At 41.2% G+C, this 22,301-nt stretch overlaps 1 protein-coding gene across 1 annotated transcript; it reads left to right on the forward strand.

Annotated features, from left to right (window-relative positions):
* The first annotated feature begins 221 nt into the window (after positions 1-221).
* Positions 222-20,494, forward strand: diras1b (DIRAS family, GTP-binding RAS-like 1b). Its single transcript, XM_008399256.3, has 5 exons — positions 222-422; positions 1,535-1,582; positions 1,687-1,970; positions 12,705-13,045; positions 13,573-20,494. The coding sequence occupies exons 4-5, from the start codon at positions 12,737-12,739 to the stop codon at positions 13,858-13,860; spliced, it is 597 nt and encodes a 198-aa protein (XP_008397478.1). The 5' UTR covers positions 222-422; positions 1,535-1,582; positions 1,687-1,970; positions 12,705-12,736; the 3' UTR covers positions 13,861-20,494.
* Positions 20,495-22,301: the final 1,807 nt, after the last annotated feature.

Below are 22,301 nucleotides of genomic sequence, written 5' to 3' on the forward strand. Positions count from 1 at the left end.
AATATTTCCCAGTTTTTTGCAGAAACATTGAGATTGTGAATAACGTTTTGTACTTCCAGAAATCAAGCACCTCAATCTGTTTATGCACTCGTTCATCCGTTTCCATATCCAGCTGTCAGTCTGGCCATCCATTTGTCTATCCATCGATGCATCGGGTTCCCCTTCTCGCCGACAGAGGGAGACAAACTCAATGCGGAGTAGGTGCAGAGCTGGTGAGTCATACATGGAGGCTGTTCCGTCCACCCGGCAGACCAGAGAACCGGGCCTGGGAGGAAAGGTCCGTGGCCTTGTTTCAGCACCAGAGAGACTATAGGAAACATTTAAATCTGTCTGATGGCAGGAGGGAGATTCCGGACACGCCAGGGCAAATTGGATTCTGGATGCGTTTGAGCGTCGTCACTGAGCCGACAGCTCACTTCCTGGTACATCGTGTTTGGATCTGTCATCACATCATTAATTCTTTCCACTGCGTGTTTTCTCGCCTTATTAATATGTATAATGTGCTGCATTCATGAAGTCCTTGAGCCTTCCGAGGAGATGAATAGGTGTCGCTATCCATGGTGCTGATCTGCTTTCACGGCAGTTTTGTGGATATATTTAATCTATATATATATATTTTCTTTTCATTCAGTTCTAATCACATTTTCATACAATAAACACTTCCTTTCACCGTTTTGATCTAAAAGGTTTCTACTCGATTTCTAAAATTTCTTACACCAGAGAAACTTTCTTGAGTGCTAATGGTCCTTTTTCAAGACGCAACATTGAGTTTGAATAAGATGGATTTGATTAAAATGCACACCAGTGGTCCAGCAGAACCTAACTTCCACAGTATTTACAGCGTTGTCCAGGAACAGTTGGACCAGCATCACCAACCAGATCAGTCACTGTTTTAGATTACATTTACAAGGTGAACAACAGAATGATATGGATCGATGCTGTAGTGTAATATTGCACTCTGAAAAGATCATATATAAATCTAATCCATTTCCAATTGATTGAAGATAACGGGGTGTTTCTATAGCGTCAGACCTACTACTTGTACAATATCAGTAGTTATGAATAAATTTGAAATACACCAAAATACTTAAAGCAGTCTACAAGAAATCTTTAAAATGGGTGTTTCGAGTAGAGAATGACTCAAGTGAACATAATTGTTGCGTTGTGTTCACAGATGGTTGTGTTTTGGCTTCATGTAGTCCGGTCAGGACCAGAACATGCCGACATCATAACTAAAAGACGCGAAGCAGTTCTCAGGGACTGAATAGTATTTAAATGACTTGCAGGAAAGATCCGTGTTTAAATTTACACAGTAAATGTTTTGAGTTTTTAAAGAAAAGTACAGATGTAAGTCAAACAACGAAATATACTTTTCAATTGAAAGATAATTATGATTAAATTTCCTTTTATTTTTGAAAAAGTGTATTTGGCCATTTTTTTTTTTTTTTTTTTTTTTTACTTTTTTTTTTTCCAATACATTTTGGTGATGATCTCCGAGCTTTGGACATTTTCCTTTATCTTTAACTCTCTACAGATTCTCAAAGTCGAACCTCTCCATCATCTTCATATTACATCCAGTCAGGTGAAATATATTAGTAGAAAATATCTTAAAAACACTTTAAATCTAAATCTGCAACGAATATGAATGAATCCTCTGCTTGACTGCCTTTTTTTTTTTGCCTACAGACAAGGGAGCGGGGATAGCACCTCCCTCGTCCTATCTGCTGGAGAAAGAGAGAGGGGGGCAGAGAGACTGAGATTGCTTGTGCGTGCTCCTCCGTGTGTGCGTGAGTGTGTGTGAGAGAAGAGAGTGCGAGTGTGTCGGCGGTGCTGGGAATCGGACGACATGAGCTCTACATGAGTCGTGTAAAAAAACGCTTTAAGACGCTCTCGGCGTTTGAGTTTGACCCCTCCGAACCGAGGACGAGCCTGAAGCTGAGCCGTGCGCATTAAAGATTCATCACGACCAGGTATGCGAGCCGCTCGCTCTTCGCCGCCTTTTTTTTTTGTTGTTGTTGTTTTTTACTCGCAGATATTAGATGTTTAGTATTTGGTGGCTGTTGTAGCCGCGGTGTTTTTCTGCTCGCTGTTTGGTTTGTGCGCACCAGGACTCCCGCGGCTCTCCTCCGATGTATTCACGCCGTCGCCGTCGTTTTTTTTTTTTTTTTTTTTTGTCTCCTCCACATTGACGTCCTACCACGAGTCGGAAATCTCGATCGTGTTCATTCTATAGCCGCCGCTGCCCATATGCCCGCACAGCCATATTGGAGGGGAGAGGAGTGCGAGGGATGGCGGGGGGTGGGAGGTGGGGAGGGGGGGGGGGTTAGGAACGACACACTAGTCAGGTTTATTTCATGGCTTTGAGAAGTAAAGTGAGGCAGAGGAGGGTGGGGTGGGGGGTGGGGGGCTTCTGCGACTTCCAAATGATGCACCGCTGCGAGATGGCGATCCTCTGGTATTTATGAATGAACCGAGCAGAGTAGGGTGGTCTGTAATGGCGTTGCGCACCAATCTGCGGACTGACGGCAAGCCCTCTTCTGCCACCCTTTCCTGTCTACAGCCCCGGCGAAAGATGCACGACGACTTGCACGACTATACACTAAATATGACGCTGACGTGACGCATAAAGTCGTCCTTTTTTGTGTGCGCGCGCGCGTGTGTGTGTGTGTGTGTGTGTGTGTGTGTGTGTGTGTGTGTGTGTGTGTGTGTGTGTGTGTGTGTGTGTGTGTGTGTGTGTGTGTGTGGCAAAATGTCACGGTTAATCCTCCATCTGGATCTGGGCTTTTTAAAGTGTCTCCTCCTCCTCCGATAGTCGATGCGCTGTTTGTTTTCGGTGCCGTGACTGAAGAGGAGAGCCGTCGGGACATGTAGAATGAAATTATGAATCATTTAGGGTCTCTCTCTCTCTCTCTCTCTCTCTCTCTCTCTCTCTCTCTCTCTCTCTCTCTCTCTCTCACTCACTTTATGTGTGCGCATATATGTGACTCAACTTCCTGTAAGCGACGCCAGTCGTGTAGATCCATACATGAAGAGGAGACTTATGGCAGTAAATCCCGGGAGTGAAGCTTTGCAGAGTGTGGTGGAGAGCACAGTGCGGAGATGCAGACTCTGTTTAACGTGTCGGAGGATAAGTGATGGGACAGTGTTTTAGGTCTGCGCGCGCGCGCGCGCGTGTGTGTGTGTGTGTGTGTGTGTGTGTGTGTGTGTGTGTGTGTGTGTGTGTGTGTGTGTGTGTGTGTGTGTGTGTGTGGAATAGTCACGGCACAGTTGCATAACAACATACACCTCTACTGCTAAGGCTGCATGAAGAAATGACTCAATACATGGTAACAGGCCAGACGATGCTGCTGCAGATGGGATTGGTTGTGGGCTGATTTTAGGTGATGATGTTATTTGGATCTTTTCTACAGTTGTATGACGCTGATATAAGGTGGTACATACTGTCACATCAGTGCTTTATGCTTTGAACTTTTTTATTATTATTATTTTTAATTTATTTTTTTGCTAGGGTAGGTCATAATCAAGAACTTGTTTTTTATACATTTTATTTCAGGGATGTCCAAAGTGTGGCCCGTTGAACAATTGTGTGTGGCCTCCGGCTGGGAGTTGGTGCAGATTTGGCCCTCCTGTGGACACGCTTGTAATTTTTTTAACATGAGAATTACAATGAGAAATGGAATCCTATATATACTATAGATCGTGCTTCCAGAGAAGCACAATATATTTTTATTTTTACTGTAATTTCATCGTAAGTAGGGCAATAAACACCAGCGACGTCTTACTAAAATAATAATAATAAAAACATTAATTCATTAATTCTTCTATTGACGTTTCTCTCCTTTTTTTTTGCTGGGAATAGATTCAAAATTTTCTAGACCAAATAAGCCGAAACAAATTACCTCCAAATATGGAAACTGTCCACCTTTTGTTGAGAAATGCCTCTTTGTTTCATTAAAAAAATATACTGATTCTGGGCCAGGATGCAAAAACGTTTGGACACGACGATTTTATTAGGATTCAATGTGACAAACCAGCTCAAAGCAGTGCAAAATTATTAAACAGCAGGAAAATGATACACGGCTTTTAAAACAACTGTGCAAATGAAAATCTGCATCTGCACCCCTTGAATCTGATACCCAAAATGAAATCTAACAGAAGTCACCCATTGTGTTCAGTGTGACATCAGCTGTTTTGTAACGTACTCTCTGGTCTGCGGAGAGATTATTTGAGAACAAACTGCATCAAAGAATGCAGCAGACAGGACAGGGATGAGATGGTGGAGCATCACTGAGTCAACCATTAGTTGAGGACACTGCAAATCTGTAAATAAGAAATCTGTGTGTAAGGGGAGAAGGAGCTTGGGACCAAAGGTTATAGTTTTTAGCCTAGTTGCTATGTGGAGGCAGTGGTGGCAGCATCATGCTGTGGGGATGCATCTTTTTGGTCAGAGTCGATGTGAAGTGGGATGGAGGTAAACACAGAACAATCCTGGAAGAAAACCTGTTAGAAGGTGAAAATAACCTGAAAATATTTGAAATCTGGTGGATAACTAAAGACATAACAAAATAATAAAATATAATAAAAGATGCCTCTACAAAAGCACTTACTAAGAAGAGCTTTAAACTTTTTGTGAAGTGCAAAAAAAAAAAGTTAAAACTTCGCATTGTTTCCCTTTGTTTGACAGCTAAAATGAACTGTTTGTATTTACTGGTCGCCTGCGAGCTAAATTAAATATATTAAAGTTTGTGTACTGTGATTCTGCCAGATAAAAGCTGAAACATGACACATGAGAGTCCAGTTCCTGGGTTTCTGATGCAAAAAATCCTTTCCTTTCTAAGGTAAAAGAAAAATATCCACAACTTGCCTTAGAAGTATGTTTATGTTCATCCAAAATCCAGGAACTGGTCTCTCGCATGTCATGCTTTATCAGTGGACTGGTACAAACCGCTGTTCAAACTGTCTCAAACTGTAAATCTGACCATTTAAAATGCTACAGCCATCGTTGCTTTATACTTTAAACTTCAAATTGTTTATGATAATACTACAAATAATAGTAATTTAAAACATATGTCCATGTTTTTAGTGGTCCAGGGGTACCAGATGAAATGAAGTTCTACCATGACCATCCATGTATCCTGCAAAAAATACTGTAGAAATATCAATAGGTTTTCCTTCCACATGATTTTGTGGAGGATTTTCTTGCATGAGAAATTACAAACCCTCAAATTTGTAATTTGACTCCCATCCACACCATTGTCTAATTTTCTGATCCAGCACTTTCCACTTGTGAAATATAAGTATTTTAAACATCTTAATAAAAAATGAAAAAATAGTTGTACTAACTGGCTTGTATTTGGACTGGGAGCTGTGGGATTACCTTTTCCTGACCTTATTCAACCTTACAGAGATCAACTGGCTTTCTGTTATCCACTGATCTTTGTTTAGCAGATCAATAGGATCAATCCAGACCTTCAAACCTGCTCTTCATCCGGCACTCCAGGGGTGTTTCCCAAGCACCCACCAGCAGCGTTGCTGGTGCCAGAGCCTCAAGAGTACGCAGTCTTGGACTTGCATAGGAAAACGATGCAAAACAACTATTTTAAAAAAGCCCAAGTGAATAAATCAAGCATATTTTGCCGTCGCTGTTAAACAGACCTCTGTGTGCGTCCCAGACGATGGGCTGAGGGATTAACAGGGTCATATTGAGAGAGCAGAAGGAGCAGCCCGGGGATCCCGAGGTATCACTAATACTCCAAACTAATACACACTCTGACACCAACTACTGCCGCACCGAACCAGCATGACTGAGGTTACAGCATTCCAGGTATCAATCTGTCAAACGTTTCCTAGTAAAGTTTAATACAGAAGGCCCAAAGGAGCCGTATGCCTCCAGTTTTATTTAGAGAAGAGCAAGTCAGAGCAGAAATCTGACAGATAAGGTGAAAATTGCATGTATTTTCAGTTTTCAGCTAAAGATTGACATAAACAGCCATCCAGCGCACATTTAAGAGAGGGAAACCTGACACCTTATGTGATGCTGTAGCAAATTACTGGTCAGATCTTCGGTAATCAGTCACTTTACTGACTGTTTCCGTGTCAGAAAGTTTTGGATCCAGATGGCCCATAACCCAAAGACTGTTGGTAACTTAATTCCTGGGAATTGGGTCAACTCCAAGCAGTGCAGCGTAGGTTAAGCTCAGTAATTAGCTCCTAAGCCAACAGCGCTTCAGTGTCTTATATCGTGAGGCGGATATGCTCCACAAAAATGTCAGACTTTACAGTGGATTGACACAGACTAAAGCCAGGGTCTTGCTCATAATTTTCATCTGGCTTCACATCAATTGAGTCATTTCGGTAATGCAATGCGGTGCTTGTTATGTAATGCGGTGAGTAACTCTGTGTTTAGTGTAGAACGGAACAGAAATATCGTTTTACTGTCCCACATTTTCGGGAACTTTCTCTGCAACGGCAGCGAAGAAAGTAGGTTCACACGAGAGTACAGAGGAAGGTATTGTATGCTTTTCAACGCACGTCAACATAAATACTGTTGTGGAAAAAATAGTGCACTCCAGTGAAAAGGAAGGTGCATTTGAGTTCATTAAAAAACATACAAAGACAGGCTATTTACAACAAGTGACCATGAAAACAGCAGAACAGCAGAGATGTGCAGATGGCAGCAAAAATCAGCTTTCCTGTACGTTTTCTGGGATGCAGCGATTTAAAAGCTAGATGGCATTTAACACAAGTGTATTTATAACCGTGCTGAATGCGCTTTGACAAGGTTTATATGCGGAAGAACATGTTGGCTGTGCTCTGCTCGTCTAGACAGCGTGTTGGTGGCTGAAAACGGTAAGACTGGTGCGGAAGCCAGATGGCACAGGTGCCATTTTAACCGGAGATGGTAGGAGTGTCACATAAATCTGCACCCTTTGAATGAGTTTTGAGAGGGAATGGCTGCCCCCTGGTGGTGGGCAAAGTGTAAGCACTGTAAGAAAACATGGTTGACGATACCGAGGTTCGCGTCTGATCAGAGCTTCCTGTTTGCAGCCTGTTGTGTTGTGTAATACTACTCCACGCCATTAGGTGGAGCGGCTGACAAGAAAGAATGAGAAACGGTAGGAAGAGTAAGAGATGATAGAAAAGTATAACGGCATGGTGCTCGTTCAGATAGTTATACTTGATGTACTACGTTAAATAAATGCACCGAGTTATTCGAGAACATGTTTTGTTTCCATTATACAGGCGAAAACATTAAGAAAACTTTTCCTAATGGGGAGTAGACTGTGTTCAGTACACAACACCTTCGATGTCTTTCGTCCTTGTCCATTTAAAAATGGAGGTTTTTAAGACACTGCTTGAATTTGTCCTTTCTAGAAGGTTTATTGAAAATATTTTCAGTAAGGTGTTGGTTTAAAACAACAACTAATAGAATTAATGGCTAGAAAAGAACATGAAAAAGCAAATTATCATTACAGCTGTACCAGGCCTCTATGTGACCATGTTATAGAGTCAGTAAAATATGGGAGAAATAATAAAGGACATGTAGATTATCTACTCAAATATAGTGTTTTTTTGGTAGAGGGCCAAAGGAGTGTCTTGTCCGAGGCACGATTCACTGTCTGAAACTTTCTGCTTGTATTACGGCTCAGTTTACATGTATTTAAATGGCCTGAAGCTCTTTCAGTTTTGAGAAACTTTCTACATTGTTCCTCAGAAAGAAAGAAAGACGACAGTCACGGCTATCCAACGTAGCTCCACATAAGAAAAACAACAACAACAAATGTCCTTTTTACATCTGCAGAGTAACTGAAAATGGAGAAAAACGTGTCTATTGTTGTTGCAGGAAACATAAAAAAAAATACATATTTTCACACGTATAAACCTAATTTTAAAGTCAATACAAATGATAAGCGAGCGAGAGCAGTGAGGCGTGACTGCGTCTAAAATCTAAATGTATTTTATGAATCTCCACAGACCGTTCAAACCAAATAAAAAAAAGCCCTGAGTCTTAAAATTACCAAGCTAAAAAATGCTGATTGCAATCGAATGCACCAACACACACGCACGCACACACACACACACGCACGCACACACACACACACGCACACACACACACTTGAAGAATAAAAACCGAGCCAGTCTGAACAGGGAACAGGGAGTTCGCTGCTTCACTGCACAGATGCACACAGATCAAAACTTTTTGCAGCTTTTGGACATTGTGCCGAACAATTTCTTCTCTAGACACACACACACACATGCACACACACAACCAGAAGAGGACCTAACGTTTCAGCTGATAATCTGTTGATCCTGTAAAACACTCATCACCAAATAGCCATGTATCCACAGCATTCCAGTATGAGCGCCCTGATTAAAACCCTTTCACTGACAGAAACCGTGGGACCGCTTTGTGGGTGTCTATTTAATCGCGCTCTTGATCTGTTGAATGGCATTGTGTTTGATGTTGGTTAATGCGCCTCTTTCATGCTGCGGTGGAACTGGCTCTTCTGAGGCAAATTATGTGCATATTTTATTTTATTTATTTATTTTTGCCAAAGGTGACATTTCTTTGCGCTCTCTGTAAAGTAAATCAGAGAAGCCTGAACTGCAGCTGCAGTGAAGAGGGACCCGCTCGCTCTGTGCCAATGTTATCCACTAATGGAGTCTGGCTGCGCTGCCACAGATGCATTTTAAAGCGTACCATTAATTCATTAGGGAACTGCAGTCCTCTCGTTTCAAATAAAACAAGAGGAGAGGAGGCGAAATGCGGCGAGACGGCTCGAGTCGGGGAGGAGCGCCATCAATCTCGGCGGCTCCATGTCAAGGACAAACGGTGAACGAGTGGAAGTACAGTATGTGTGTCACCCGCCAGGACGCACCTGTGTGTGTGTGTGTGTGTGTGTGTGTGTGTGTGTGTGTGTGCGTGTGTGTGTGTGTGTGTGTGTGCAGCTATGGCTGCTGACGGAGGAGAAGAGAGGTGGCTAATTTTAGCTCAGGTGAGAGAGGAGGGTAGGAGAGCGGAGGATGGTTTTGATGAGCTGAAGCTGAAGTCTGTGGCTCAAAATAAAACGGAGAGGCAGGATGACGGACCGCCGGGGCCTGGAGAAGCGCGCCTTCATCGATTAAAACCCCGAGTTCATTGATCCAACAGCATGGAGACCAGGGGGGAGGGAGAGCAAAGGATGGGATAAGCAAGAGGATGCTCAGGTAGCAGGAGAAAGACGAGGATGCAAAAGGAACATGTGAACATTTTTGAGATCCACAGCTGGGCGAGGCGAGGCGAGGCGTTCAAGTGTAAAGTAATTCAGTCGGCTTCATGAGAAAGCAAAGACACTATAATGAAAACAAGAATGGCATTTAAACGTAATAGAATTTAAGCATCATGTAAAATGTAAAGTTGAGTGAAAATACCGACCCAGATTTCTTACATTTTTGTTCATTACATTGTGTTTTTTATAAGTCTGAAAACAAGGATGCTTGTTTTCAGACAAGCATCCTTGTCTGAAAATAGCTATGTAGTTCTACTGAGTAGAACTACATAGCTACTCAGTTGTGTGTTTCCTAAAGCCTCTGTCTAGTTTTATAGTAAAAAAAAATCTCGATTATAGTGGAATTTATACTTTCATATTCACTGTTTTATTGCCACTGTTAAAGCATGAGCAAGTAAGTTTGACTTTTTTTTTGTCTCTGCTGAGTGTAAGGGATGTGACTTTAACCACGGATGAATTCGCTGTAGCTTTTATCACCTAAAGCTAAGGGAAGGTAATTTTATTTATGTAGCACATTTTCAGCAGCAGCAAGGCAATTCAAAGTGTTTTACATGAGTTAGGAGGAAATACAACAAAACAACAAACCAAAGGATCTTTCCTTGAACTGGTTTACCTGTCCATGACAAGAGACAACACACTTAGACACAGTCACACGAGTAATTTACTGTAACCCAGTTAAGCCAACATGCAGGTTTTAGGATGGTGATGAAAAGCCAAGATAGATTTATCAACAAAAGCTGATCTGACTTTAGTCGTGTCCTGATTTTTGACTGAGAGACTACATCAATATTTCTTAATTAATAGTACTCTAAGCCTTATTTTTTTTCCCTTTTAGGAAGTTGTTTGAGTTTGTTAGTACCATTTCATTTTTACTAAATGAAATACCTGAAAATACAACATTAGAAAATCTAGCAAAATTATAACAATGCACACGTTCTTCAAGAGTGCTTCAAAGACGAAGATGATCCTAATTTATTACATTCTTTTGAATTTCCTGTCTCTTCATTTTATGAAAAATGGGAATCAGTTTGTCTGGTGTGCAGGATGCCAAATACGACTGCTGCGTCACACACTTCCTCAAAAGTCATTGATCTTAATTCAACCGTAAATAATAAATCTGGTTTTTTTTATATAAATGTAGGAAGATTTGAAACTGTTTTGAGACAACTATTGTCATTATTTTATATTATATTTAAGTTTATAAAATATTCAGTGAGACCGATCAACTTTGATCTCTCCCAGCAAAGTCAGGCACCAGACTTTGAGACATAATATAATTTAATGTAGCTGATAACCTCTTCAGTCATATTCATTTCTCATTGCTCAGACTCGTCGTATGTGTGTGTGTGTGTGTGTGTGTGTGTGTGTGTGCGTGTGTGTGTGTGTGTGTTCCTGTTTGACATAAAGCAGAGCAGACCCAGCAGCTCGCAGCGCGATACATTAGTCTGACTGAAGGCCTCGTCGAATCCAAGAGTTTGAGGGAACACGCAGACGATCATCGTTCCTGGCAGCGTTGCCTGTTTACTCAGATTTGCGTCAGAGCGATGTTGCAGACAAGTAAGCGGCATCGGGCAGCACACACTCCCATTAGCACGGCCGTAAAGACAATCTGCCAAGATTTACAGGAAAAACGCTTTGATCAAGCAGAAGCCCAGGAAGGTTAAGGATTAGTCAGAACTGATTCTGGCAGGAGATTCAATCAAAACAAGTTTTTATCACCAACTTAGGAAAACAAGACTTCTTATTCGTGACCAGAGAACAGAGAACACAAATATGTGGAGGCCACAGTCTCTCCTGTGAATTAATCTGTGCTTAAGTTTTCATTGTAGTTGCCGCGCCACCTGTATCCAGAGAAAGAGAGAGAGAGAGAGAGAGAGAGAGAGAGAGAGAGAGAGAGAGAGAGAGAGAGAGAGAGAGAGAGAGAGAGAGAGAAGGAGTCTGTTTAAAGCTCAAGAGGCGCCCGCAGATTCTCCATTTATTTTGAACTCCTTTTACTGATATCATTTAGAATCCAGCAATCCAATTACAGATGCCCTGCACATCAATTGTTGGTTCCTGCGGTGCAAGCATGACAGAAATCCACTTATTTCATATTATATTGATGCCAATTTGCAGTTTTATTACAGCAGAAGGTAGCAGAGCCGCATAATCACATCCGAGGGAGTTTCTTATTGCGAGACCTAAAGGCGAGTGTTGAACTGCCGAAGATGAACGATGGCACATTCAGGCGGAGGAGGCGCACAACAAATACAAGGACTCACGAAGATCGCCACAGACTGCGTGTGAGGAGGTGGTTCGTGTGGAGCAGGTTAAACTTGCGGCTGGTGTCATTTCACAGCTTTTCTTTTTTTTTTTTAAACCTGAAATCTCTCTTACTGGATGAAGAAGCTTGTTTATTTCTTGACTCACAACATATTTTTGCACAGATAATAATCAGTGGCTAAACAAAGAACTAAAGCGACACTAACAGTATGTCACCAGCAGGTAAACAGCGTCACTTCATCATCGGTTGGTAGATTGCTTCACTAGTTAGTTATTTGTTTGCTTTTCTTGTTTTTTGGTTAGTTATTTGCTCATTTGCTAGTCTATATACTTGGTTACTTATTTGCTTTAGCTGATAACTTTTCGGATAGTTGCTTATTTCTTTGTTTTAAACTGCTGCTGGCTTTTCTCTTTAGCTGACTGCTTGCTTTGTTTGTTGCTACTTGTTTTAACCAATCTGATTGGTTGGTTAGTTATTTCTTCTGTAGGATGCTTGTTTGATTGGCTGCTTTTTTCTTTGGCAGATTGGTTGACTTGGTTGGTTGTTTGGTTTACTGGTTGGTTAGTTGGTGTGACTTTGGTTGAGGTTCCAGAATTACGCCTTTCAGGACGAGTATTTTCCTTTATTATTCTTTACTGATGCACATTTACGTGTCTGTCTGTGCTCCACAAGTAACTCCATCAATTTTTGAGTTAGGTAGGCACACAAACAAAAGTACACAAAATCTGCACTTAAGAAAAATGACAGAACTGTGAATGTTGGACAAGATTCTCCGAAGGATATCGAAGAAGTTACTTTGAACTTTGAGCAAAATGTAGAAAACTGAAAATTATTATTGTAAATCTCCCTGTGTAATTATAGGGAATTAAGAAATTCCCTATACGCATTTTTTTTTGTTTTTTGGAAAGCCTATTCCAGGAATATTTAAGTCCACTATTTGCTGATTACATATTTTGTTCCAGACAGGAAATGGGGAAAAAAAAAAAATCTATCGGGTGTTTGAGTTCCGGTTCATAGATATTTGTAAGTACTACAGTTGTATGATTGAAGTTAAAAATATTCTAAAAACTGCTAACAACATTGATAAGTTTGTCATAAGTAAATAAAAATCAAGTGAGATTCTCTTCCATCCGCTTCATTACGTTGTCCTTCTCCTCCCTTTGCCGTTTCAGGTGCAGCACTGTCTTAAGCCTGCAGAGGCAGAATGCCGGAGCAGAGCAACGACTACCGTGTGGTGGTGTTCGGCGCGGGGGGCGTGGGGAAGAGCTCTCTGGTCCTGCGCTTCGTTAAGGGCACGTTCAGGGACACCTACATCCCCACGGTGGAGGACACCTACCGGCAAGTGATCAGCTGCGATAAAAGCGTGTGCACCCTGCAGATCACAGACACCACGGGCAGCCACCAGTTCCCAGCCATGCAGCGCCTCTCCATCTCCAAGGGCCACGCCTTCATCCTGGTCTACTCCATCACAAGCAAACAGTCTCTGGAGGAGCTGAAACCCATTTATCAACAGGTGTGTGTCTGTTTATGAAAGGCCTTCTTCTCTGAGTATATACACAACAACAAGGAATGACTCTAAATCTGAAGTTAATATTGATAGAGATGCGTTTTGGTTAATAATGTGTGAATGACGCTCTGTGACTTACCGGTAACTAGCTTTCCAAGAATATTCAGTCTACAAGACAAGGCAATCGTGGAAGAAAGTTTGTCAGAGAGCAACAATTGAGGTGTTTAGATGGACTCATAATCGTGTTTTAGAATGGTCCAGTTCAAGTCCACAAGTTCTCTGTTCATTGTGACCCATTTTGAGCCGTGACACAAAGCAGAATGAATAAAGTTTGCATCCTGTAAATGTGCATATTTCAAAACACTGGCAGATGTAACTATAAATACAAAATACTCGTTTAAAATTTTATGTTAAAAAAAGCAAATTGAAAGCAAATATGTACCGCTGTTTCATGAAACCCCAACAAAATGGCAGCCAGCGCCTGGAAATTCAAAACAGGAACCTTCCATGCTCACTTTTCTTCTCTTCTGCAGATTTTGGCCATAAAAGGCAATGTGGAGGCCATCCCCATCATGCTGGTGGGCAACAAGAGCGACGAAACCCATCGTGAAGTGGAGACCAAGGACGGGGAGGACCAGGCCAACCGCTGGAAGTGCGCCTTCATGGAGACGTCGGCCAAGACCAACCACAACGTCACGGAGCTCTTCCAGGAGCTGCTCAACCTGGACAAGAAGAGGAACATGAGCCTGAACATCGACGGCAAGCGCTCCGGGAAACAGTCCCGCGCAGAGAGACTGAAGGGCAAATGCAGCGTGATGTAGATCGAGGAAGAGGAGAGGAGACAGAAGGAGAGGGAAGGGGACAGAGGGGAGGATATGCTGATCGGGAGAGATAAATGAGAAGGACAGGACAAAGGAGAGACTCTCTGTCTATCCAATCAAAGCAAAAATGTTGCGATGGCAATGGGAATCTTATTATCCACATCCTCCATTTGTTTGAGTTGGGATTTCAGAACCACGGCAGCGCACCGGAAAGAAGCAGCTCTTTAGAAGTGTTTGTCTGAGTGGGTGGAGGTGAGACAGCGGCGCAGCGTCCAGGAACCGTGGAGAAGACGAGCGAGGAAACGGAACCGTGGAGGCTGCGGAGGTTTGCGTGCATCCAAACATCGGAGCCGTCTTTGAAGCAGAATAAAGGTCCCCGATCCATCCAATAATATTGCTCATCATATCATGAGTTCAAATCATTTATCTTTTCATCTGGCCTCTTTGTGTGCGCTTCTCCCAACATCTTTAGAAATAACCGGTTTTTACTTTCCTTGGGATCAGTCATCTCCTGAAATTGGGTCCATTATGCTAATAACTGCGGGAATCACACATCTGAGACTGCCAGCATGAGCAGCACTCAGCCGGACATCCAACCCAGGCAGGTCCCGGAGCCACAGCACTGGGCTCCGGTGTATATAACCACGGGGGTGTGTAAATATCGTCCATCTAGCCTAAACATCTTTAGCCTCAACTAATCACTCAGTCACAGAAGAGGAGCAACTCAAGTCTGACAGTGTTAACGATTCACTTCATCGTTCCTCCTCAGAGATGGAGAGGGGGGTGTGTAGGGGGGGGGATTATGATTCATTTCTCTTCTGGTCTTGTAAAAAAACAACAACAACTTAGCAACAAAACCTCTGAAAATCATCACCGTAAACGAGGAGGTATCTAGCTTGTACACTGATACACGCAACAATCCTTTTAAAACGTTCATAAAGTGTAGAATAACCGAAGAGGAGGAAGGCGAGCCGGAGGACGAAGAAGGAGAAACGAGGCTGCCTTGTTTTACCAGGACGAATAATCGATGCTGAGATGGAGAGACGAAGGGAAGAGGTCAAGGATATCAGCTCGCTTTGACACTTTTCACGTGAAAGTTTCTCTTTATGCCTTTTTTTTCCTAGTCTGTTTGCTTTGTAATGATCTTTAAGAATCATGCTAAATGGGAAGGAAATCCTTGCATTTAAAGCACACTGAAGGAGGGAGAAAAACAGGAGGTTATGAGAAAACACGGTCCACTTGGAGAACTGCTAGTCCTGCTTCTATTTTTGCTGGTTTGATTATAAATACACAGCAGACAAATCTGAACCTCTGGTAAAGATACAGTAAAAGTAACTGAGGTGTGGAGACTAAGATGTTGTGTCTGTGAAACCATTCCTGACTTGATTTGACTAAATGTTGTGAATCCTTATCCTGCTAAAAAATGCCACATTTTTATTTAAAACAAAAAATCAAAGAGTTTCATAGTGTGTCTATTCTTAGAGGCTTTGCGGGGACGAGGAACAAGCCCCCAGGATCACAACTCCTCTGTCATATCCGTCTTCTGTTTCAGGATTGATGAGACACTTTTGTTCATTTTCTCACCTGATCAATGAACCAAACAGTCCAAACACAGTTTATCAGCCTCCATGTGTTCATGACGATGCGGAGGATCTGTGACCTTAAAGTGCCGCAGATTCAGTTTGTTTTAGAAGATTTTACAGATTCCTCAGTCTGTAGATTTAGACATATTGCTGTTTTCCAGCATCATTTGCTAAAATCGCCTCTTACCTTTGAAAGAAACTGGCCTCTGAGACAGGAAGTCGTGGATTACTAGCTAAACACTCTTGGACACGCTGAGCATTTTGGGGTAAAAACACTTAATTTCCTCAGCATGGAATTTTCTTCCTACTCAATAAATTCATTTAAACTAAATATTTTTCAGTATAAGACAATCCTACTACAATAAAACATAATCTTGACAAAGAAATGACAAGAAAACTGATCTCTTGTCATGTCCTATTTTTACTCCGCTGTACGGGCTGTAGCCCAGGGTAGCATTAGTGGGGGGGAGGGGGGGTTGACACACAAAAGTAGTTCTTCCCAAGTGGAAAATTTACATTTTTTAACACCTGCACTGTATTGTAGGTTTGGAACGGCAGAAGTATTTTTCCTTGTAAAGAGTTACCAAAAAAAAAAAAAGTAAAGAGAACATTTAAAAAAATAAAAATAAAAAATGAATCAGATTAGCTACTGGAATAAAAGATGAATTTATTCTAAGGCTCTTTACATATCTTTACCAGAGATTTGTCTGCCATTTGTGTATCACCATCCATTTATCCTCAAACAGGAAGCAGGAGACGGGATAAACACACACGCATGTGGGAATCATGCATGCAGCCGTCAGTAGAGAGAAAACATGCGTATGGCTCCGACAGTCACTGTTTACTAACTACATGGAGACAAATAGGGCTCATTCTGCTTAAATGCCCTCGCATTGCACTTTATATCACACACAGATATATTTAGTTTCCCATGTTGTTCCTCCTAATAGCTCGACTGTAAGTCCAAAGTGCATAAGACAGAAATACACACACACACACACACACACACACCCTTTGCATGCAGGCGCTCTTAATGTTGTACACAGGACAGCCAAAAAGCACAATACTTTTTACCAACATATCTTTATGTGCATTTTTTTAAATTATTTATTATTTATTTTGTTGAAAGTATCTTTTGTCCTCTCTGTGTAATGTCATCAATGGTTGCTCTCAGTCCCATTGTCTTGTTTTTCCGGTACATTAGCACAACGAAGTCGTGGTTCTGCTGAGCAACAGGGTATCGGCCGGCTGTGTTTGCAGAGCGTAATCTGAGCTGGGTGAGCCACATCATTTGTTCACTTTCTCTCCATTTTCTCAGGTTAGGCTCTTGGCAACAATTAGAGTGGAGGATAATCTGCTTGTGTACTTTTTAAACCCAAAGACAAAGATGGCAACCCATTTTAACTGTGTTCCCTCCTCTTTGGAGAGAAGCAAAACAACAACAACAAAAAACTAAAAGCTAAAAAAAAAAAAAAGCACAGCAACTGTTCCTCATCCACCGCTTGTGTTTGTGCGCAGCGTTATCAAAGATCGGGCATTTCAGGGGGAGCGTTTTACTTGAAGACCTGCTTAAGTGGAATGACCCAAAACATGCTCCGGACACGTAGCTATAATAAATACGCATGAAAAGCACTTCAAGTAAGACGCCACCCGTGTAAAGAAACGTTTTAACACTGTCTTTCTGGAAGGAGACTCTTTGTAAGCAGGAAGTCATTGTAGTTGCAATGTACTGTAATTTTCCATCCAATAATATTGCTCATCATATCATCTGGCTATTGATGCATCAGCTCTACAGATTTATCAGTTAGATCCAAATGTGAATATGTAACTAAAGATTTCACTTCATGGCTATTACTACTTATTATTATTAATATTATTTTTTATTTTATTTGTTTTCTGAATGTATTTGTTGTTATTGCTGTGTTGTACTTTGCACTAACGTGAGGTCCTCTGAAACTCCACAATTACCTTGTAAACGTACCCTTTACATGTTAGAGGCCAGGGATGCTTTATTGATTTTTTTTAAAAACACATATATTTAAATATATATCTAAAAAAAAATACACTTGATTTTAATTATGTATTCAATATCTTAATTTTGACTTGTAAAAAATTTTTTTGATGCCAGATAGATGGGGTGCAGCCGACAGGGCATGTGGTTATCTGAATATATAAAACCAGAATAAACAAAAAGACCTGCAGTGATTTTTCAGGCCCACCTCCGACGGCTGATCTAATCTAACAGCGGCACACGCTGCATAAAAAAACAAAACAAACAAAAAAACAGCTCGACACGCCTGGTTGCTTTACGCAAATGCCAGATTGCGTGCGCATGTTTGTGCAATCTGCTGTTCTGCTGACGTTAACAGGAGACTGGCATTGCACTCGTCCCTGCATGGAATATGATACAGCGGGGAAGGAGAGGGGAACAATGAGGCAGCATGTGAGAGCTGGATGGACCGCAAAGCAGGGGAGCAAAGGGAGGCAGCCGGGCTATAAATAGAAGCGGCGTGCAAATCTGAAATTCAACTGTGCTCACCGTGGGTTTGCTTGAACTCCCGCGTGTGGAGAAGCAAACAAAAGTGGCGTTCGTGCGGAGCATCCGTGGACGGAATCAGCCCCCGGTCCAATTAGGGCTTCCCTCATCTCATTTATCTGTTCATATGTCTGTGTGTAGCAGTGAAAAGCATCCGTGAATGTGCACTAGTCTCATTTTTCTTTTGCATTTGCACACTTTAGCCTGCATGAGTTGTTCAAGTGCACACCTGTGATCGCTGTTCTAACTGATGACGTGTTAGGCTTAGCTTACCGCCTGCTGTTTCTGCATGGGACTTCCGGTGCAACACAAGTTCACCCACACGGACACACAGGAAGTTTGGTCCTGGTTCAAAACGTCGTCTCCCATCAGTAGGAATAATCTTTGGAAATAAATGCAAGCAAACCAGTTTTGTATCATCGTTATACTTTATGCCACTGTTCTGGCTTTCAAAAGGCTTAAATTTGACTTATTGGACCTGAGCATTTAAATTAGATTGTTAAAGGCTTGGAATTTTTTATTTTTATTTTTTTTTTACCTTAGATATGGTAATATCTAAAAATATCTTACACAATAGGAATGAATAAAAGGTTTGAGATGTTTTTCAAATGCGTCAAATCTGTCAATGTAAAAATAAAGGAAGATCACTAAACAGTCAAGGAGTCTAGAGAGAGATTTCCTCTTTACATCCTAACAGTTAGCTAAATATTTTTAAAGACAACAAACTCTGTTTTATGGACCACAGGGTAGTTCTGTTTGAAAGCAAGGCTGAAGTTTGTTCATGTAAGATGAGGTTCGAGAAATAAAATAAAAATCCAACTACAGGAAAGCACAGTGGAGGTTCCATCATGCGACAGGATATTTGAAAAGCGATTGAATTAACTCAAATCTATTTGTTGTAGTTTCACAATGTAAACAAAGACATACAACAGTAAAAAAAGGAGGCGCATTTAGATTAGATCTTCAGTAGATTTGTGTGAAAAACTATAAATTCCAAAAACCCACGGCAAATCGATCAATAAAATTGTATGAAGTTACTGTAGCAGTGTGGTGGTTTTGACTTTGATATTGTGGGACCAAGAATGCTGCAATGTTCAGAGTCCTCCTTCTGCACTCTTTCTGAAATTATCTTTTAACTTTTGACCAGAATTAAAAAAAAACAGGTGCAAAGAAGCAAACACACAAACTTTCGCACTACTGGAAACATTTTCTTTTTCACTTTATTTTTATTTTTTGCATTATTTCCTCGCTTTGCCCAACATGCCCTGTTCATAAAAATCTGCCTGAAACAGGAACTCGTCTCGCGCTCGTTCCACTCGTTTTGTGTGTTTGTGATAAAAAAATGACCCTGCTCAAATCGGATTGTAGATAGCTGTAAATAACGTAACAACAATATAATATTTCTAAGACGGGAGAGGAGAGTGATGTGATTTTTTTTTATTTGAATGGGAAAGCGGAGCCACCTGACTTTTCTTTTTGCTGTCCAATCAGGGATTTAACTCTTTACCTTTAAAAAGAAAACAAATCTACAAACACATAAAATGTTCAATGGGGATGAAGAGATTACACACAGCAGCTAATAGTAATAGATTTCATGATTTTAAAGAGTAAACACTGAGCAATCTTGTGAAGTTTATTTCATGGTTTTGATTAAATAAAATTTAGTACAATATTCTTATGCTTTTCTTTACTAACAATTTGAGCATTGTCATTAGTGGCAAACAGATACTCATGCAAGAATAGTTAGTAAATCACGTCACAGGGTCATTTCTGCTCCTGAGAGGTTCAAAAACGTTCACATGTGGTCTCCTAAAGCAGCGCGGAAATGTTTGACTGCGGTAAAAAAAAAAAAAAAAAACGTTTCGTTGGATCCCCTCTCTTCCAAGAATAGCCAGTTTCTAGCCCTGTTCAGCCGGTTTTTCAGACTACAAACCACAGAGATTTAAAAAAAAAAAGAAGAAGTACGTCCACCGACCCCTGCTGACCTCTCCGTGACCTTATCGGATCGGGTCGGCTGCTTGCGGGCTGCTTTGGGTGAGGCACACCGACGTTGCGGTTCAGGTGGTTTGTTAGCATCCTGTCGCTCTTCGTTCCTGCATGGTCCCTATTGGTGTTCCAGCCAGCATGAGAACAAAGACACAAACTGTGAAAAACATCTTTGTAATTTTAGCAACAACAAAAAAAAAGAATCTTTTATCAGCAATTTTGGGTTTAATTTAGGCAAACTGTTCATTTCTTTTTAGCACTTTTTGCTTTTGTAATGATTTTTTTTACTTTCCTGTTTTTGAAACTTTTTTTCATTCAGCCAGTTTTAATGTATAGATATTTATTCTAGCAATAGTCTTCCTATTAAGATATACTGTGCTGATGCATCCTCTGAATAATGGAAACTAGCATATATAAATAATTATATAAATAAATATAAATATATATATAGATATATATATATATATATATATACAGATGACAATAATCAAATCTGCAAAATGATTTTCATAATAAAATTTGAACTGAGCAGTGTATACTGTTGTTATTTTATTGTTATTTTAAACCTCGATCTGTTTTATTGGATCTTTTTTTTTTTCGGGGGGAGACAGACCAACACATTGATCCGTCAGTGGGGGAAAAAAATGACACTACGACACCAACCTACTAAGTCAAGGTGAACAAATCCCCAAAGAAGCTGCCAAGGGGCCTGTGGTAACTCTGGAGGAGCTGCAGAGATCTGCTGCTCAGGTCAGAGACTGCAACCTGTGTATTCTGGCAGCATTCTAGCAATATGGAAAAGTTCCAAAACAAGTCAGTTGTTGAGGAACGTCATGCGAAGCTGAACTTCCAGTTTGCTACTAGAAGGAAACACAGTAAACATATGGAAGAAGTTGCCGTGTCCAGATGAGATCAAAACTGTCCCACAAAACTTTGTGTCCTGTAAAGACCCAGTTATCTGACAGCTCAGGAGACAACCTGCACTGCTCAACCTACTTCGCCGGTACTCTGTTTTACTCTTTGCAAAGTTTTCCTGTGACGCGCCACATTTTCATCTTTTTGAAATTGATTTTCATTGCACTTTTGATTTCTTAATTTATTCAGGCGTTTTTAATTTACTTATTTATTTGAATTTGCATGTTAACATTTTGACTAGCAAAAAGCTCTCATTTAAGCAGAACTATAATGTTTTTTTATTTATTATGCAAAACTGCCACACACTTGAGAACGATTCTGACACATTTTTGTGAGAACTTCTGTAAAAAAAAAAGGTCAAATCTGTGTGAGCTTCAGTTACTTTGCAAAGAGAAAGAAATAGGCTGACATTCCAGTCTCTAGATTTACACACAGCTGTAGGTGAACCAAACATGGCTCCAGACCCCAGGATGGGTGTAAACGCACACACCACTTTTCAGATTTGTATTATTAAACGTCACGTTCTGTAGTTTTCAAAGCAGAATTGAAAACCTTGTACGCTTCACATTTTAGCACAGCTTGTCTCGTCCTGTGGCGTAAAATCTCAACAATACGCTGCTGTTTGCTCATGGAACATGACGGAGCGTGGAAAACCAGAAGGCGTGTGAATCATTTCACAGGTCGTCGCACGAAGACGTCTCAGATAACCTCCGTTAACTGCCTGACGCACTGTCAGAAAGTCACACAGAGGTGCCGGCCCCTCGGTCTCCCTGTTCCTCATCTACTCACACTTCTTAGCTCTCTGACATCTGCCAGGGGGATGCTGTCCCCAGCACGGTCGCCATGGTGACGGTGTGACGTTGACGTGGACGTGGCCTCCGCCTGGAGTGACTCCGGTGGAGACAGAGATGCCTTTTGACAGCTAGAGGTTTTCAAGCCTTCTGCTGCTGCTGGGGTGTCCAACAAAGACTTTACACCTTCAGGCTAAAACCACAACCCCCCCCACTTACTCCCGATCCCCACCTCCCATTTCCGGTTGGACCCTAATTAGCTAACCATCGTCTCCACACGTGCTGCTGTGGTTCATAGACCTAATATATGAGTAGACGCATCATGGACCGCTCACGCCTATTGTTGCTGACGAGATTTAGGGCGGCCATCTTGGAGCGGTCCACCACTCCACTCAGCATTATGTGTTCAGCAGGCACAATGACGTATCAGTGCATTTAATTGATCATAACACACTTTTTTGTTACTGGAAACCATATTCAAACATCTATCAAAGCTACATTTATAAACAATTGTATTTTTTAAGTATGTTTTTAATACGTAGTTCAGCATATTTAAATATGCTTAGTGGCTATAACAATAGAATAGGAATGGAATATTCTGATATTGATATGCAGTATGATGAGCATATT

This window comes from Poecilia reticulata, chromosome 22 (genome assembly GCF_904066995.2).
Source record: "Poecilia reticulata chromosome 22, P_reticulata-male-v2, whole genome shotgun sequence".
NCBI classification, from domain to species: Eukaryota; Metazoa; Chordata; class Actinopteri; order Cyprinodontiformes; family Poeciliidae; genus Poecilia; species Poecilia reticulata.

Coding starts and splice junctions, on each gene's coding strand:
- diras1b (XM_008399256.3), top strand. CDS start 12,737: ATGCCGGAGCAGAGCAACGACTACCGTGTGGTGGTGTTCGGCGCGGGG. Junction 13,046..13,572: donor TGAAACCCATTTATCAACAG/GTGTGTGTCTGT, acceptor TCTCTTCTGCAG/ATTTTGGCCATAAAAGGCAA.